Source organism: Silene latifolia, chromosome 9, assembly GCF_048544455.1.
Source record: "Silene latifolia isolate original U9 population chromosome 9, ASM4854445v1, whole genome shotgun sequence".
Taxonomy (NCBI): Eukaryota; Viridiplantae; Streptophyta; class Magnoliopsida; order Caryophyllales; family Caryophyllaceae; genus Silene; species Silene latifolia.
Genome location: NC_133534.1, coordinates 171,416,007 through 171,432,427, shown reverse-complemented (window position 1 = coordinate 171,432,427; position 16,421 = coordinate 171,416,007). Strand labels below are relative to the sequence as shown.

Sequence of the window (16,421 nt, the reverse complement as noted above, 5' to 3'; positions counted from 1 at the left end):
AGAACATGACCTAAGTACAAATGTTAAGCATTACTCTCAAGATAAGAGGTATCATGTGAAAAGTGTCACCTAAATTGTGCCAACTAATATTGACTCTATAACTAGTAGAAGTAGAAGCACAAGAAAACTACTAACTCAGATAGTTTGTGAAGGGGAACATGCCAAAAACATCACAAATAGGATTATACATCCAGTTGTACCATAAGCATGGTACAACCAAGTATAAGAATTCGAGCTTACATGTATTCTTTATGAGCTAATTTAAATTTCATGTTTTTAATGTGTAAATGAATGAAGTCAATACTTTCTAATAAAGCTCATATTTTTTAATATAAAGCTCGGATACTTTGATACAAAGCTCGGGTTCTACACCGTACAACATATACATCTGGTTGTATAGTCCATGAATTGCAAAAACATGAACGCCTCAAATGAGTGTCACCTCTAAATTGGACCCACAATCAGATGCACAATCCTCTAGATACACATGTCTAACTTCTCCTTAATTCATGGTATGCCTTCCATCTTCTGCTCTAAGACTACATCAGTATGGACCTTACGACATTACCATTGGCGCATTGCTGCTCAACAAACCAAATCAACAGGTTAAGCTAAAGCCGACAATCAAACACAACTATGCATTTCACTAAACACACTTGCTTCAATTAAAACTTAAATTCAGAAAACCGCTGATCAATTGACTGAGATTAATTCAGGATCAAAGATTAATTCATGGTATGCCTTCCATTTTTCATCAATCATATCTTCTGCTGCCGCTATCGCTTCCGCCTTAAGTTCTCGGTCGACAATTTTCTACATAAAATCGCTGATCAATTGACTGGATCCTTCGGATTTTGCGATCAATTCCTCCATTTTGACCTTCCTGACCTTGACTTTTCGCTACTATCCCTGCAAATTACATTTCTCCGATTTGGGGCGACTAAACTTCAATTATAACCGAACTTCTTTATTGATCAGCTGAATCCTAAGATTTAGTTTTAATCACAACAAACAAGAAGGATAGAAATACTCCCTCCACCTCAATCATTTGTTTCCTTTGATTAAAATACCCGTCATAATGAATATAAAAAGGTAACTAAATGACCAAGACGGAAAGAGTAATAATTAAGGTAAAAGAAATGAGTACCATCAAGCATCGACATCATGAGTCAAAACTAAACAATCACACCCACAATTATAATATAGTACTGTATTCATTAGAAACCCAAATTGATTAGCAATTAAATAAAAATAAAGTGAAGCACCTGCTAATAAGTTGTGTTGTTTGATTGTAATAATTTGAGTAATTTGAGAGTTTATGAATCTCGCGGTTTGTCTCGGAAGCGTCGTTTTTTAAGCTTGTGAAAGGAAGAAACTCAGCCTCCGTCAGTGGCCGACTTCCAGTGGCCCTGGTGGTCGTCAGTGGCCAGAGATAGGCGTTGGGGTGTTAATTATGAAGATGAGAGGGTGGTGCGTCGGTTGGTTAATCTTAGTCGAGTTTGCCGGAGGGATGAGTTAGGTTTACGTGCGCCGGCGAACTGGGTTTTCCGACATAGGTGAGGCGAGCCTTGGTGGTGGAAACTGGAAAGGACTTGATAAAAAGGGGGTGGGTTTGATTTTTTTTTTTTTTTTTTTTTTTTGACAATGGTGAAAAGATGTATTACATAATGTTTAGGCTCTCTGAGCCCATGATACATCCGTTATTTAAAAATAATACAGCAGCAGTAAGACAAAGTAAAGAAACTAAAGCAGTATGAGAAACAACGGGAAATTGGCAACAAGCGAGTGAACCGACTTGACTTCACCAAAGACAATCGACTTCGAAACCGTTGATACGTACAAGCCAGGGGTGACAATAACAAGGTGTACTTACGCTCTTGCGAAAAGAACGTAGAAAGAAAAGGTGAAAAGCAAGACGACGAAGTTTGCCATCGATGGAGATAACTCTCCTACACCATAGAGATTGAACCCTTTGATCATAAGACCAAATTGCGTTCGAGAAAACCAGCATGCGAAAGATGAGAACAAGGACAAACCCTCAACCAATCTCCTAGCCACAGATTCGAAAAGGCACCGGCATTTAACGAATCCAACCCACACTTGACATAAATCCCAAATGGTAGAGGGACAGGACACCCTAGACCATACGAGGAGACACTTCCTAAAGGAGACTTTTATTGATGAACATAGTAAGCAAAGAGAACAAGTAAACATGACACTTATAACCAACATGACACTTATAACCGATAACATGGAAAAAGGAGAAGACAACCACCACAACCAACCTACCCAACACCACACAACCGGACCTATATTAATACTACCCAGACCAACACAATAAACACCCAATAAGACCCAACCATGACGCCAGTGTCAATCAACAGATGAATAAGTCTCAACCATGTCACCAAGATCAAATCATAACCTCCACAAAGACCCATGACAAGCATAAAACACAAACAACAAACACCCGGAAAACACCAAATCCCCAAACGAAACTCAAGAAGGACAGACAAACCCAAGGAGACCGAGAACCTAAAGACCCGACAATCAAGGGGACATGCAAGACCGAAAAGACACCCGATTCACCAAACGACACCTCCCAGGACCACCGCCGTACATGCAACCAAACCAAGCTAAAAGACAATACTGACAAACACTAGTGAAAAAGAGAAAGGGACCGATTGGTGGGGGGAATGGGGGGATCACCAAATCTGACCCAAAACACGACCACATAGACACACACAAACCAAGGAAGCCAAACCAGGGGTGGGGGGAATGGGGGGATCACCACTGAATTGGAATCCAGACCGACGATGACAAGACAAGGGAACGGAGGGACGAGAACGCCAAAAGGTCAGATGCATGCAAAATGAACCATAAACGGACCACCAACAGAAAGTCCGTGAACCACAAAGGGCCATGCAAGACCATCAAGAACCCGAATGAGGATCGGAAACGGCAGCGATGAAGACCATACAACTTACGAAAATCCCACTAGCAATCTAGCATATTACTGTAAATATGCTACTGTAAAATCAAAGGATGCAATTCCTTTGGTCCTTGAGTTACAATTTTTACGGAAGCTGTCCAAAGAAAACGACGATCCGACATGGGAAAACAGAACAGGACGAAACTACAATTTGATCGGTGACGACATCGACGAAACGAAAACCCATCCGGAGAAGACAACCGGGAATCAAAGACGAGAGGTCTAATCAGAGGTGAAGGTCCAACCTCCGGAGATGGGCCAAAGCATGGCCACATCCCCGGAGAGGCAGTAGAAATATAGGGGAAGGTGAAGGGGTAGGAGGTTAGTGATGGAACAAGATGAAAAGTTTGGGGATTTTTTGGGGGATTTTTAGAGAGAAAAATTTAGTGAGAGAAAGTAATGTAAATGAGATAAAGATAACAAAAAACTTAGGGGGTGGGTTTGATTTGTTATGCGGGAAGTAGATCTAATTTGGACCACTAATTATCCAATAGTATAAGGATGGTAGCATTAGTTCGTATAGTTCGTACGGTACTTTAGTTCGTACTTGACCCCCATATATATAGATATATATATATATATATATATATATATATATATATATATATATATATATATATATATATATATATATATATATATATATATATATATATATATATATAGAGGCAAGTTCAAATGAGTCCACCTAAAATGGTGAGTCCACTAAGTCCTAATCCTAGCCATTGATCTTGTAAGATTGATGGTTGAGATTATGAAATTTTAAGATGGAAACTTTAATGTTTTATAAATGGAACTTTAATTTATGAGTGTAACTTCAATTCTTTACATTTACAACTTTATTATTTAAGATCATTTTATAAATAACAATTTAAATTTATGTTAAAAAAAATTATTTTAAATATACAAAATTGATTTTTGATTGAAATTTTAGTGTTTTCAAGTGAAATTTTAATGCTAAAAATTAAAATTTTAATTTTTTTAAACAATTTATTATATAAAAATTTGAATTTATTAAATTTTATTGATTTATAAATGTAACTTTAATGTTTTAAGAGTGAAACTCTAATAGTAAAAATTGAAACTTTAATTTTTTAACACAATTTTTAATATAAGAATTTATTTAATTTTAATAATTTATAAATATAACTTTAATGTTTTACGATTAAAACTTTAATGGTAAAAATTGAAACTTTTATTTTTTTAGACAATTTTGTAATATAAAACTTTAAATTTATTTAATTTTATTGATTTCTAAGTGTAATTTTAATGTTTATGGGTGAAACTTTAATGCTAAAAGTTGAAACTTTAATGTTTTACCATTGAAACTTTAGTCATAATTTTTGAAACACTATTTTTTTAGAATTGTGACTTTACACTGAATTAAATTTGTAATTTAAGTCCTTGCGTATAATTAGTCCTGTAACTTTTGTCCGTATAATTAGTCCATATCAACATAACCCGACCCATGACCACCAGCCACCACCACCTTTGACCACCAGCCACCACGCACCACCAATTTAAAAAAATAAGGGAAAGGCTAGGACATCACCACCACAATCCCCATCCCCGTTTCACCACGAACAACTAACACTGCAGATCCGAAAAAAAAAAAAAGGAGAAGGGACGGGCAGCAGCCACAACCGCCACCAAAACCTCCTTTGTCGCCGCCAACAACAAAAACAAACTGACTTCAAAAAAAAAAAACAAAAAAAACTGAAAAATCGAGTCCACCGGTGACTCCTCCAACCATCGGCCCGCCTAATGTGAAAGGGAGAAGACGAAACAACCAAAAACAAACACTTTTTATCAGATCTGAAAAAAAAAACAAAAGGGAGAAGATGAAGGAGCGGCTGTTGGTGGTGCGTGGTGGTAGCAGGTAGATGGGCGTAGTCGTCGTTGGTAGTGGTGATGTCGTGTCGGCGTGGTGGTTGTGTGTGGCAGTGGTGGGTGTGGGCTTAGGCGACTCGGTGGTGGGTGAGTCGTGGGCAGCCGCAAAAGGAGGCGAGGTGTGGGGTTCAGGCGACTGGATGGTGGTGGAGGCGTGGGCGGTTGCAAAGTAAGGCGTGGTGAGCGGTGACGGTCGTGTTTGGTGGCGGGATGTTGTAGTTGTCTGTGGTGGCTGGGGAGTTTTAGAGAGAAGGTGGGGAGGAAGAGAGAGAAGTGAAAATGTGTTTGTGAGGCAGGGAAATGAAATATTTAGGGTTTGGTTGTGTTTTTATATAGGGCTTTCATTTTGATATTTAATCTTAACCATTGATTTGTTATAATCTAATGGCTAGAATTAGGACTCATGGACTCACCTAAGAGAGGTGGACTCATTTGATCCTATATATATATATATATATATATATATATATATATATATATATATATATATATATATATATATATATATATATATATATATATATATATATATATATATATATATATATATATATATATATATATATAGGAATGGGATCATGTGAGTATTACTTATATATTTGAGGATTGAAGATTAATAGTATGATAGGTATTTAGGGTGGAAACAAGCAAGGGCAAATTTGTAATTTAACGCGTGCCTATATAAACTGCTTTTCCCAGCCAAAATCGTTATTTCCTCCTTTTTCTTCTTCTCCCTTCAACTTCTCTCTCTACTGTAGCTTCTTCTTCCATTGTTGAGCTGGAAAACCCTAGAATTTAGGCGTGATCTCGGTTTTTCCTCCTCATTCTTCACAATTATCGTATTATTCCAATTAGTTCGTTTGCTCAGGTACGTAATTGGCGTTTTTCGTCCCTAAGTTTCGAATTCGTTGTCATCTTACTCTGTTTGTTTTTCTTTCGTTTCTATAATTTGAATTTCATCTTGCTTTAGTTGTTATTTTCAATTTAATTTTGTGTTTCCTAAAATTCGGTACGTTTTTGTTTTATTTCCAGGTTTTGCTGCTCATTCTTCACAATTATCATATTATTCTAATTAGTTCGTTTGTTCAGGTACGTAATTAGCGTTTTTCGTCCCTATGTTTCGAATTCGTTGTCATCTTACTCTGTTTGTTCTTCTTTCGTTTCTATACTTTGAATTTCATCTTGGTTTATTTGTTATTTTCAATTTACTTTTGTGTTTCCTAAAATTTCGGTACGTTTTTGTTTGTTTTCCAGGTTTTACTGCTCAAATCTTTGCGTATTCAATCATCATTGCGATGTCTGGTATGTTATTCTTCTTAATTTTGTACTTTCAGCTTATTCTCAAATCTCTGCGTATTCTCTCTTTATTTTGTACTTTCAGCTTTGAATCACATGTTCTTTATACTTTTTGTAAATATTCTCTATTACTAGTCGTCTTTATTTCTGTTCGTATAATTTTTGTACCTATAAATATTTTCTATTCATTTACGTTCTTATTTTGTATCTTACAGCAAGTGTGTTTTTGTTTTGCTCAATATGTGATATTGTTTTCGACAACTGGTGATATTGTTTATGTTGATATGTACCATTGTATATTCACCTTTGTGATATTGTTTTTCAGCTTCATGTGTGATATTGTTCCAGAATACGTGATATTGTTTTCCTGGATATGTGATATTGTTCAGCCACTTGTGTGATATTGTTACTGCAAAATTCCTTTGTGATATTGTCTTCCATATTCATGTGTGATATTTTTCTCAGATAACGTGATATTGTTTTCCTGGATATGTGATATTGTTCAGCCACTTGTGTGATATTAATTTCGTCCATATCTTTAAGACTTTTTCTTTTTATTTTGCATTTTACTTTTCTTGCCAGATCCTACAAGTAATGTAACTTCTTCTTCCTGTAATGATATTCATGTCTCTGCCATTACCTCTAAAGATAGTAATGATATTGTTGAGTCTTCAATTACTTCTCTTTGTTCTCATTGAACCACCTGATGCATCTAGCTCGACTCCACATGTTGAACAACATTCTGTTCCTTCTCGTGTGCATCAACTACTTTTGGACTCCACACCTGGTGGTAGTGAATTGTGGACAAGGAATGTTGCAGCTGAGTTTAAACCTCATATTGGCCAGTTGTTTGGGACGTTGGAAGAAGCTATTAGTTTTTATGATGTGTATGCAGAAGCATGTGGTTTTGAACCTAGGAAGTCTTCCCAAAAAAGGTGCATTTCGGTGATGTGAAGTATAAATTTGTTGTTTGCAACCGTGAAGGTTTTAGAGATCGTAAGAGGAAGGCTACTGTTTTAGATAGTGGAAAGGAGCAGGCAACTCCCAGGCCTTTTGATATTAGGAACACTAAATTAACTAGGATTGGTTGTACTGCTATGATTGAGTTTCGCTATAATGGGGATGGTTATGTTGTTTTTCAGTTTCGTGAGTGGCATAATCACCGTCTTTGTTCACTTAGAAATCAACAGTTTCAAAAAAACACAGGCATCTCCATCTTTACCATAAAAAGACAATTATTGATCATTCAAGGGTTAATCAAGGCCCAACAAGGGCATTTAGAAATGTCAAGGAATATGTAGATGGCTATGAGAATGTTGGAGCTCAACTGGTTGATTTTAAGAATTTTGGAAGGGATATCAAATGTTTCATAGGAGACCGGGATGCTCAACTGTTTGTTAACTATTTTGAGGATAAACGTGATACCACTGAAGGTTTTTACTTTGCTTATGAGGTGGATTCTGGGAAATGTTTGGTTCGTGCGTTTTGGTGTGATGCAGAGTCTCGTAGAAACTATGCTTTATTTGGTGATTACATCACTTACGATCCAACTTACAGTACGAATAAGTATTGTATGCTTTTCACTCCTTTTACTGGCGTAGACCATCACAAAAGGTCAGTTACTTTTGTTTCCGCCTTGCTATTTCACGAGGATGAAGATTTGTTCACGTGGATCTTTCAAAAGTTCCTTGATGCTATGGGACAGCGAGAGCCACACTGTATAATAACTGATCAGTGTGCTGAAATAAAGCTGGGTTTGCGTGCTGTCTTCAAACATGCTAGGCGCAGATATTGCATGTGGCATATCATGCAAAAGCTATCGATAAGGTTGGGCCTGCAATATCGAAAGAGACTGATTTTGTCAGCCGTTTGAATGCTATTGTTTGGGATGCTGAGTTAGAACCTCTTGAATTTGAAGAAAAGTGGTGTCAGTTGGTCAATGAGCATAATCTTGAAGGTAATTCCTGGTTGTCAACCATGTTTAGAAAAGGATAAAATGGATCCCAATTTTCGTGATGTTCCTATGGGTTGTCTATTACGAACAACTCAACGTTCTGAGAGTCAGAATAATTTTTTCAAGCGTTTTGAAAATGCACATGGTACACTTGTTGAATTCTTGATGCGGTTTCAAAGCGCCATTGATGTACAGTGATACCGGTCGTCGCAGTATCAAAAATAAATACCTAAGTACAACTAACATAAGCTAGCGGTAAGTAGGGTCGATCTCCACAGAGAGGCAAAATGAGATTTATCTGTCTAATTTTAGTCTATGAGTAACGGGGGTTGATTGATTGTAATTAATCTAAAACTAATCTAAAGCAAAGAGAGAAAGAGTACGAGAAAATAAGAGCAGAGTAATAAGAGAGAAAGATACTAGGATTTCGGGTCACTAGAGCTATGACGGTCTACAATAGCTAAGGTCCGGTCTGGGTACTCATAGAAGGGCAGTGAATATCTCCTTTCGGTCTCTATTCGCCCTAGATTACTTCTAACTTAACTTTCGCCCTCATTAGAGTAATCTAATGCCTAAATAACTCTAGGTCCTTTTGGTCCACTAGGGTATTCTATTGTTCATAATTAGGTCTATTCCCTTCCAATCTTTCGATCTAGGTCAGAAATTCCCAAGTTATCTAGCTAGTCTCCGGCCGGTCGATTCGCTAGATGTAACAATTAAAACAACTATGAGGCAATTCTACTAATACCAATTCCAGATCTAAAACATATTAGTCCATCTATGCTATAGATTCCCTAATCCTAGCATGCAAATTAGCTATTCATGAAAAGGAATTAAAGGAAAAGAGATTTAAGGATGCAAGAAATAACATAAATTAAAAGAGAAGAAGAAGGAGAAGTTACAGAGATTTAAGATCCAGAGAATAGAGGAAAGAAAGCCATAACGAATGTCGTAATATGTGAATGAATGAATAACAGTCCACCAATAATCGTCGATGATCTGATTAGCGAAGCAAATCTCTTATTTATACTAAAGCTAATACGAAATTAAACCTAAAGTGTCACGGGATCAAAGCCCATAAGAGAATCCACTCGATCGAGTGATTTAAAACCACTCGATCGAGTAAACTAAAGCTTAAACCACTCGATCGAGTAGAAAATCTACTTGATCAAGTAAATCCTAAAATGCAACTACTCGATCGAGTAGAAAAAGGACTCGATCGCGCATAATTGTACTCGATCGAGTACTTTCCAGCGTACAATTTCCTGCTTTGCGCACTGAATTTCAAACGGCTGCCATTTCTTCGTTACTTAGGCAAACAGGGTGATTCCGGTGGCGTTGGAAAGCTAAGAGGACAAGATTTCATTTACAATTTGAATCACCTGAATATCTGTTGTAGAACTCGAGATATAGCTCTCCAAAGTAGGTACTAGCAATTTGAAGTTCTTCCTTTGCTCGCCTAGCTATCTTTCTTCTTTGCGCTTCTCAAAATAGCTACATTCCCGCTCCAAATTCACTCTTCCAACAAATGCATGCTAAATGGACGGTAAAAGGCTTGATTTCACTACTTTCTGGTTCATTCCTGCAAATAAGACAAAATAAACCAAAGTAGCATATTCGGGGCATTTCGTAGCATAAACTACGATAATAGCATAGAAATACGTGCATAAAAAGGCCTTAAAAGACTATATAAAATGCACGTATCAAATCTCCCCAAACCAAACCTTTACTCGTCCTCGAGTAAACTAAAATGCAACTAATGGAACGGAAATGATAACTCAGAGCTAGCTTAACTTGTCTACTTGAACCAGTTTAATGCAACAAAAACTAACAGTTATAGCTAAGTAGTCAATAGCAAACGAGTTATAAGCTGTTCAAAAATATAGCCAACCTATCGACCTTGCAAGACCAACAAAATCGGACTCTCTCGTGGTCACTCTTTTCTCATGAAGAAAAGGGTGAATGTTATATGTAAAAGAGAGAAAGAAAGACAGTCACTCACCTAACTGCGACCTATATAGCATGCATGCAACAAAGATGAAAGACAATTCAAGTACTAATGCACACACTCCAACCAATAATGTCCGTCACAGCCGAGGCCTACAAATAATATGGGAATAGTGAGGTTCAGGTGAGAAAAGGCAAAACAAGTTATGGTAATGTGGAGGTAAAAGCGTCAAGCTAGTTCCTAACAGGACCATAATAAACCATTCGAATCTCAACTGACTGAAAAATAGAATACAAGTGCCCTTCATTTGGCACACAACTCACTAAACTCAAACACAATCTCCTCAAAAATATAGAATAAGAATGGAGGAGTCAGACGGTCACAAACTTCCCTTTTTTAATACCGTCTATATGAATCTCAACAAACAAATCAAACTTATTTTTCAATTCTTTCTTTTCCTATCACTGTACACGTGATATTCTTTTTTTTTTTCATTTTTCATTTTTTTTTCTTTCACGTTTTTTTATTTTCAATTCCTTTTTTTTTTTCTTTCCTCCTTTCTCTATTTACACCAACTCCATACAAAAGATACGGGCCAAACTGCAGACGGAAAATTGTACCACAAAAGACATACTAACTAGCTTGACTAGGCAGGCTCAGTTTGGAATGTAGCTAATGGGTTAAAAAGGCAAGTTTTGGCTTAAGTGGAGCTAAATGGGTGAAAAATATAAGGAAGGGGGGAAATTTGCAAGCACCTCCCTGCATGTGACACCAACCACAAACCCGAATATGTGCATTTGACAAGAAATTGAATGTCATAAAAGTGCAAAAATGATGAACATGCTATGCAAGGAGTACTACTCTTAATTCCTAATGAACTGGTCATGAATGTCACCAGTTATGGGCTCTAAAACTCAGAATTTATCAAGTAGTTTGCCAATTTATCAGGTCAAGTCTAAACAGTCAGCTATATTTGAACAGGAACTCGTAGACTATGCGTATGACAAAGCTAATAACTATCAACAGAAGTGCAAGGCTCAAGTAAAATGACAAGTTATAGTGCATTATCATCACGGAAATCTACCGTTCCGACTCAACCTATATGCAAAAATAAACGTGAATATTTTTGAAATTTTTTGAAATTTTCTAATTTTTTTTTTTGATTTTTGAATTTTTAATGAAATAAATAAACAATGCATACTGAAATTAAACGTGATAATAGAAATGCAATAAAAACAAGATGCAGACACAGATATGGATGCATAACCTCCCCAAACCAAACCGTACAATGCCCTCATTGTACCAAAACTTGGAAAGGAAATGCAAACTAAAAGAGAAAGAGAGTAAATACGGAAAGCTCACAAGATTGCGTGAATAAGGGACCTCCCCCAAACCAGCCAGCAACGTGGGAGGTCACTAATAGCTCCGAAACATCGTCACAAGAAGCTAATACAAGCAATGGGCGTCCAAAACAGCTCGATCGAGAGGAATAGTGGTCGATCGAGTACTTTTTTTTTTTTTTTTTTTTTTTTTTTGCAGGTACTCGATCGAGTAGAATAAGTACTCGATCGAGTGATTTCAGCAGCAAAAGCTCTCGATCGAGTACAAAAAGTACTCGATCGAGTGATCCTTAGTATATTCCTGCAAAAGACGCAATAAAAACAGCCCGCAAAACTAACAAAGAAAGCATACTGATATAGTCTATGGTACGAAGACCAATTATTACACACAACTGAAATAAAATCCAATGTTTGAAAAACAACTAAAAATAAATCTCCGGGTTGCCTCCCGGGTAGCGCTAGTTTCAGACAGGTCCCAGCTCGACCTCTTTTTCATCCAGCTGCTCTAATTAGCCTGGTCAAAACAGCTCAAAGCGCGCAGCAACCGATCAAATAACTGCGCATGTGCTACACAAAACTATAAGTAGCACCATACAACAGTGATAGCATAGGAAATTAAAATGTAATAACATTTAAGTCTAACAAATTTCCTATGACAACTCCTAAAAATATCCACAAAATTATTCCTCCCTCCAGCTAAGGGCGGAATATAAAAGCTGGACTTAACCGCAAGTGGAAAAAGTTCAGGAGCATTGGACTCGAAAATAACGCGAGTAGAATTAAGATGCTCAGACGGGTAGAAATGGTGAGGCGGAGGAATCTGGTCTGCTAAAGGGGAAGGTGGGTATTCATCCCAGATGCAAAAGACGGTAAAGGCAATTGGGTCAATTGGGTCCTCTATAATAGGTTCATCTACTATATCATCGTAACTATCCCATTTAACCTCAAGACAGTCAAAAATTGTCTCCTCACTCCCCCTAGCGCTAGACTGTTCAGTAGGGAAGGTCTCAAAGAGACCCTCCCAGTCGTCCTCACTGTCTGTGAAAGAATCATAAAGGGGTTCTAGATTTTCCCTATAGAAGGGATTGTCAACCATGCTAGAAGTCTCCTCTATGTCTCCGTAAATAATTATGGCATCCTCTAGATTGGTCTCTAACGTCTCACCCATCCCCACGTCTGAGTCAACATGAAGAGATAAATTGAGTTTAACAGTTTCAGCAGCAAACCAATCAAAAAATTCTAATACCTCTTTTGTGGGGAGTCCATCAAAATCCCCCTTACCTTTAGCCTCGAGGTATGCTCGCGTAGGGACATTCATTCCCTTGATGATAGACTGGCATATTTGGAGTCCCGAAAGAATTCCTCGTCTTGGTTCGAGAAACTCCTCCAACCTGTCTATATAAGCACCAAAGCTTTCGTTCTCATCCTGCGGAAATCTGAGAACGGAAGACATAAACGGTCTCCAAGGGCGAAGTTCCCCCGAGACAAGAAATAAACTAAAAAAAAAACAGATAAACTGCGCTGCCTCCACGGCAACGGCGCCAAAATTTGATACCGGTATCGCAGTATCAAAAATAAATACCTAAGTACAATTAACAGAAGCTAGCGGTAAGTAGGGTCGATCTCCACAGGGAGGCAAAATGAGATTTATCTGTCTAATTTTAGTCTATGAGTAACGGGGGTTGATTGATTCTAATTAATCTAAAACTAATCTAAAGCAAAGAGAGAAAGAGTACGGGAAAATAAGAGCAGAGTAATAAGAGAGAAAGATATTAGGATTTCGGGTCACTACAGCTATGACGGTCTAAAAAAGCTAAGGTCCGGTCTGGGTACTCATAGAAGGGCAGTGAATATCTCCTTTCGGTCTCTATTCGCCCTAGATTACTTCTAACTTAACTTTCGCCCTCATTAGAGTAATCTAATGCCTAAATAACTCTAGGTCCTTTCGGTCCACTAGGGTAGTCTATTGTTCATAATTAGGTCTATTCCCTTCCAATCTTTCGATCTAGGTCAGAAATTCCCAAGTTATCTAGCTAGTCTCCGGCCGGTCGATTCGCTAGATGTAACAATTAAAACAACTATGAGGCAATTCTACTAATACCAATTCCAGATCTAAAACATATTAGTCCATCTATGCTATAGATTCCCTAATCCTAGCATGCAAATTAGCTATTCATGAAAAGGAATTAAAGGAAAAGAGATTTAAGGATGCAAGAAATAACATAAATTAAAAGAGAAGAAGAAGGAGAAGTTACAGAGATTTAAGATCCAGAGAATAGAGGAAAGAAAGCCATAACGAATGTCGTAATATGTGAATGAATGAATAACAGTCCACCAATAATCGCCGATGCTCTGATTAGCGAAGCAAATCTCTTATTTATACTAAAGCTAATACGAAATTAAACCTAAAGTGTCACGGGATCAAAGCCCATAAGAGAATCCACTCGATCGAGTGATTTAAAACCACTCGATCGAGTAAACTAAAGCTTAAACCACTCGATCGAGTAGAAAATCTACTCGATCGAGTAAATCCTAAAATGCAACTACTCGATCGAGTAGAAAAAGGACTCGATCGAGCATAATTGTACTCGATCGAGTACTTTCCAGCGCACAATTTCCTGCTTTGCGCACTGAACTTCAAACGGCTGCCATTTCTTCGTTGCTTGGGAAAACAGGGCGATTCCAGTGGCGTTGGAAAGCTAAGAGGACAAGCTTTCATTTCCAATTGGAATCACCTGAATATCTGTTTTATAACTCAAGATATGGCTCTCCAAAGTAGGTACTAGCAATTTGAAGTTCTTCCTTTGCTCGCCTAGCTATCTTTCTTCTTTGCGCATCTCAAAATAGCTACATTCCCGCTCCAAATTCACTTTTCCTCCAAATGCATGATAAATGGACGGTAAAAGGCTTGATTTCACTACTTTCTGGTTCATTCCTGCAAATAAGACAAAACAAACCAAAGTAGCATATTCGGGGCATTTCGTAGCATAAACTACAATAATAGCATAGAAATACGTGCATAAAAAGGCCTAAAAAGACTATATAAAATGCACGTATCATACAGCGTCATACTCAAAAACAACTTGATAGAGACGATGATTGTACTCTTCCACAATTAGCAACTTCTCTTAAGTTGGAAGCTCATGCTTCCAAGGTTTATAATAATTCTGCTTTCGCAGATTTTCAAGTAGAAGCTTCTGCTTCTATTTGTTCCCTTAGTGTTGGTGGCTTCACACCACCTGCAAACGGTATAGAGTTAATTGTTATTTCTGATGCCAGAACGCAGAACACCTACCAAGTTGTCTACAATTCTCTAACCAATGATGCTGAATGTTCTTACAAGTTGTTCAACAGGAAGGGTATTATTTCTAGACACATTATCTGGGTTTACTCTGGAAAACAAGTACACACTTTGCCCGATAAATACATTCTTATGCGGTGGACCAAGAATGCACACAAGATCCCTCTTTATGGTCCACATGGTGAGTTAATTGAGGATTTTGATGCCACTGATTTAAGAAAGAAGGAAATGTGCAAGTTATGGTCAGAGTTCTACGCGACCATCAGTGTGCTCAAGAATGTGTCTATGAAGGACATCACTGATCTTGTTGACACACTTAAACAATTTAGGGCGAAACTCAATCCGCAATCAGAGTCAATGACCAAAGAGCAGGAGTTGGAGATGCTTCTTGGGTGCAGTTCCTCAACTGAGGTGAGGATTCTACCACCTCGTCAGGCAAAGAACAAGGGTAGCAGGAAGAGAATGATCTCCAAAAAGCAACAATGCATAGCTAAAGCGGAGAAGCCTAAAAGGCTTTGCCGTAATTGCAAACAAATGGCTCACCATGATAAACGTAACTGTCCTAATGCTTTTGTACCAGATGCTGACAATAAGGTATGTTCACCATGAAAAGTCAACGAAACTTTTTATATATGCTGTATGGTGACGAGTCAGAAACAATATCACATGTTATTTTAAATAATATCACATCTTATATTAAACAGTATCACTATTTGACGATAACAGAATGTGATATTATTTGAGGATAACAGAATGTGTCAACGCATCTGTATCAATTTTCTTTTCTATTTTCCCGGTAATTTTAGAAATAATATCACACTTTATACTACACAGTATCTGTAATACTCCGTATTTATGAGTCTTTGGGTACTCTATCAAGTAGGCCTTACTCTGTCGAGTAAGGGTGAGTTGCGTTTTAAAATAGTTTCTGACCTGTTGGGTACTCGATCGAGTAACTAGGATACTCGATCGAGTAAGGGGGCACTCGATCGAGTACCTTAGCTACTCGATCGAGTAGCTCAGTTAGCGGGTGATAATTCGACGGGTTTTGTTAATAACACGGATTAATATATAAATCTTTCCGTCACTTTCATAATACACTTTTACAAACCTAATAACATTAAAAGGGAGATTCAAGTTACGTTCTTCGCATTCATCCGTGTTGTTGACAAATCCCGGAGCTTGAGAGGTCGGATTCCATCGTTCTTTATACCTTTGTGATCCTTGCGTCGAGGGTAAGATCTACATACCAATTTTATAGTATTTCGTCAAGTTTCGTTAAACCCTAATTTTGGAATTGGGGGGTTTTGTGTTAGTTTTGTGATTGTTAGTAATTATGTGATTATATGTTAGGAGGAGGATTCGTAGAAAAGGATTTGTGATACAGCTGTTGAGACCGTCTGATTGTGTTGCTGTTCCAGGTAGGATTTCCTACTCAGTATTAGTCCCATAATGGTATATTGGTTGATGTGTTGAGATTGATTGTTGATATAGTAATTGTATTGTGACGGTTGTGATTGCGATTGTGTTTGTGATTGTTGTCTGTGGTTCTCGAGGCGTGTCCTCGGCTGAGTGGGGTCACTTGCGGGAGTGGCTTCACGCCCTAGTTTCGCCTTCTGTGGAACCCGCCACAGAAGGGATGTGCACATTAAAGGACAGGGTTATCGCTCATTATGAGGAGCGGGGATTTGGTGGGTGCG

General features: G+C 37.8%; 2 protein-coding genes and 1 long non-coding RNA gene across 3 annotated transcripts; 2 read left to right on the top strand and 1 right to left on the bottom strand.

The window, feature by feature from the left end:
* Positions 1 to 304: 304 nt before the first annotated feature.
* On the bottom strand, positions 305 to 1,619 carry LOC141600211 (uncharacterized). The gene is made up of 2 exons (XR_012524255.1): positions 1,266 to 1,619; positions 305 to 909 (listed from the first exon to the last, which is right to left on the bottom strand). It is a non-coding gene; the product is annotated as an uncharacterized LOC141600211 (long non-coding RNA).
* A 5,213-nt stretch (positions 1,620 to 6,832) lies between these two features.
* LOC141601893 (protein FAR1-RELATED SEQUENCE 3-like) lies at positions 6,833 to 8,330 on the top strand. The gene is made up of 4 exons (XM_074422203.1): positions 6,833 to 7,079; positions 7,163 to 7,331; positions 7,430 to 7,932; positions 8,164 to 8,330. The coding sequence occupies exons 1-4, from the start codon at positions 6,833 to 6,835 to the stop codon at positions 8,328 to 8,330; spliced, it is 1,086 nt and encodes a 361-aa protein (XP_074278304.1).
* A 4,886-nt stretch (positions 8,331 to 13,216) lies between these two features.
* LOC141601892 (protein FAR1-RELATED SEQUENCE 6-like) lies at positions 13,217 to 15,330 on the top strand. The gene is made up of 2 exons (XM_074422202.1): positions 13,217 to 13,222; positions 14,485 to 15,330. Exons 1-2 carry the CDS (start codon positions 13,217 to 13,219, stop codon positions 15,328 to 15,330), a joined length of 852 nt encoding a protein of 283 aa, XP_074278303.1.
* The last annotated feature ends 1,091 nt before the right edge of the window (positions 15,331 to 16,421 follow it).

What these genes read in the sequence shown, in the direction of transcription:
- LOC141601893 (XM_074422203.1), top strand. Translation starts at nt 6,833, where the DNA reads ATGATATTGTTGAGTCTTCAATTACTTCTCTTTGTTCTCATTGAACCA. An exon ending in TGATGTGTATGCAGAAGCAT is followed by an intron (nt 7,080 to 7,162) that starts GTGGTTTTGAAC and finishes GCAACCGTGAAG; the next exon opens with GTTTTAGAGATCGTAAGAGG. An exon ending in GTGTGCTGAAATAAAGCTGG is followed by an intron (nt 7,933 to 8,163) that starts GTTTGCGTGCTG and finishes AACCATGTTTAG; the next exon opens with AAAAGGATAAAATGGATCCC.